The 3,049-nt window shown below is 32.2% G+C and overlaps 1 protein-coding gene across 1 annotated transcript; it reads right to left on the bottom strand.

Annotated features, from left to right (window-relative positions):
- Positions 1 to 89: 89 nt before the first annotated feature.
- Positions 90 to 2,413, bottom strand: LOTGIDRAFT_176675 (hypothetical protein; the record flags this gene model as incomplete). The annotated part of the gene is made up of 2 exons (XM_009055807.1): positions 90 to 301; positions 2,247 to 2,413. Coding segments are annotated over 2 exons (379 nt in total), but the record flags the coding sequence as incomplete, so codon positions are not given.
- Between the last annotated feature and the right edge of the window lie 636 nt (positions 2,414 to 3,049).

Here is a 3,049-nt window from a genome sequence, read left to right as displayed (position 1 = left end):
CCGTCGGCGTAATATGATGAATGAAAATAAGTTTCCAAAGGTTCCTAAGATTATCAATATGGGAGGAACATATAACAATAATAATTTACTTATCCGAAATTCTGCATATTGCATCATAGGCTTCTCATAATCTTTGACGTGCATCTTGTCGAGAAGTAAGGCTAACGTCTGTTCATCTAAACCAGCGTCGGCCAAAACACGATGTCTCTGTGCTGGTGATAACTGATTGATTAAAATCCATATAGCTGTAACATTCTGTACCGCGTGTGTCGAGTCGAAACCAATAGTTCCCATTATAACACTAGAATATATAAATATATACATATACTTTAACGTGTTCAAGAATTTTGGAATGGTTTGTATGAGGAATGTTCTTTAATGACAAAATGAATGAAATGCACAATTATAACAATTTGTTTCATATAAAACATAATTCTCTTTGATAGGAGACTCCTGCATAATGTCGGATTAATTCTTATTTTGGCCGAGATACCGATGAAGTCATCTGGCCTTGAGAAATGCATCAGAACAGTTTAGTACACCACTTTTCGGTTTTTGTCGTGATGAAGTATTTTTGTTTTTTGAAACAATTGCACAAAGAAATAGTTAATAGTAGCTTTGGAGTTATTCAATTGCCTTTTACAAATTTCCAGGGTTCATGTCTTACTTAAGCTGGACATTTCCCTGATGTCTGTTAAAGAACTTGTAATTGGTAGGATTTTAATACTTCTACTTCAGGGACTAGAAATTGGACACTTGAAACTAATTAGGCCAGCCTTTATTAGAAGTATTATGTTGGGCAATGAATACTTTATATATTTCAATGGAATCGTTTACCGTAGAGGTTTTTAAAAACTTTTCTAGAAGCTGTATTTATGGAAAATTTGAAAATATTTTGAATTACATATTTAGCTGTCCAATATAATTACCTAATATTGAAGAGAAATGCATTTATTATTAATAGGAATGGTTTAAATCATTCAAGTATAACAATAAGTTATTGTTTTTTTTATTTCGCTAACACTATTCACTGTAAATGTGTTAATTGATAAAGCTATTTGAATTTTTCAAATGTTGTTGATATAATGAGTTATTTTTGCACATATTTCAAGTGATTTCCATTTCATAATAATTCAATTTTCTTCCAATTTAAATCAGGAATTAGCCTGGAGCGAAATGATAAATTAGTAAAAAATCTGCCTTTGTTATCTATGCTTAGAAGGTCATCAACAAGCAAGAACATAAATATGGATCTTATGCCAAGTTTTCACAACGAAAACCTATCACTAACATGAATTCTTGAAAGCCAAGTCTTCACAACGAAAACCTATCACTAACATGAATTCTTGAAAGTCGGGTCTTCACAACGATAAGCTGTCACTAATATGAATTCTTGAAAGCCAAGTCTTCACAGCGAAAACCTATCACTAACATGAATTCTTGAAAGCCGGGTCTTCACAACAAAAACCTATCACTAACATGAATTCTTGAAAGCCAAGACTTCAAAAAAGGTATCATTGACATGTGTTAAATTGACTTGCCCGAAGATGAAACTACCAAATTCCGTCAATCTAGGGAAGCCCATTGGATTGAGCCATTGAATACAGCAAGACATATAGGACTAAATATTCATCATAATGTAGGCATAGCACCCTTTGTTGTCCCGTTTAATACAACCAGCAATCGAGCAAGCAAGATAGTTCATGCCCACTATAAGAGCCTTCAAGAAAAATCCCCCCATGTCTATAAGCAGAAAATTATTGTTGCATATTCAAAAAATAAGAACTTAAATAATAATATTGTTCATAGTAAACTAAAAACAATCAGCACATAACAGATACTATACTTCTCGAGTTATTTTTTCTCATTTCAGATCAGAATAAGAACAGAAGAAAACCCAATATCAAGACCCTTAATCCTAATTTCTAAATAAAGTGTCTGCTCCACCCTAGGCCTGTACATTTGGGAGAATCAAACCCTCCCTTCCCTGAAAACTAATATGAATTCTTCAAAGTCAAAACTTCACAACGAAAAGCTGTCGCTAATATGAATTCTTGAAAGCCAAGACTTTAAAGAAGGTATGTGTTAAATTTCTAGTAGAATACAATCTATAAAAATAAATTCATTGAAGGACCGCTGCCAAAGCATTTTAGTTCATTGATTAATTAAGGACATCGGATGTAATTGCAATAACGAAAGTTCTGTATTGGAACATGAAACGAAAAATCACATTTTATTAAAATTACCTTTGACCCTTACCAGCCAATTTATTAAGAAAACTCTTTAAATTTACAACTGAATCTATAAAGATATTGAAAGCGTCTAAAGAATCTATAAGGTTATCTAGAAGATAGAAATAGTTAAGAACCTTTTTAATCTCATGTTGTATAATTAGTACAGATCTAGTTAACATAGTTATCCCACCATACCGTACTGCAACATATGATTGAGCTAAAAGACGGGAATAGAACTCATCCGATCTTTAATAATCTAAAATTGATATATTAAACGGATGTTTTAGGCTTAATGTAGAACGAAATATTGTCTGATGGGATAATGGATCGGGGTTTTCAATGCGAAGAACCTTTTACTATCAGAATCGCATTAGATGTTTACGCCTACAATAACTTATTCATTAGTATTGCGTTTCAATTATCTTATGAAATCTTAAACCGTTATATTTTCTGGTTTTGTTCACAGTCACCTTAAAGGCAAATACTTTGAGTCACTTGAATAACCTCCCACATTGAGCAAGATCATATTTATCACCTTTGGCATGGTTAATTTAAGAATGTTTGTTTCTTAAAGGGTTCTTGTCAGTCACTTCGATCCCGATATCATTAATGAATACCGTCGATACATGATGAAAAGATAGTTGCTATTGTCTATTATTTATTTTTATATATACCTTCTTATATAATTCTTCCTCTTTTCACCCGATGATGTCAATGTATTTTGTTTAAGCGTAGTGATACCATAAAATTGCGTTCCGTAAAGTCGCTTCAAGATTAGGAAAGATAAGTAATCGTTAGAACAATTAAACAATATA

The sequence above is a fragment of the Lottia gigantea genome (assembly GCF_000327385.1).
Source record: "Lottia gigantea unplaced genomic scaffold LOTGIsca_2505, whole genome shotgun sequence".
Taxonomy (NCBI): domain Eukaryota; kingdom Metazoa; phylum Mollusca; class Gastropoda; family Lottiidae; genus Lottia; species Lottia gigantea.
This window is presented reverse-complemented; position numbering and strand designations above follow the sequence as displayed.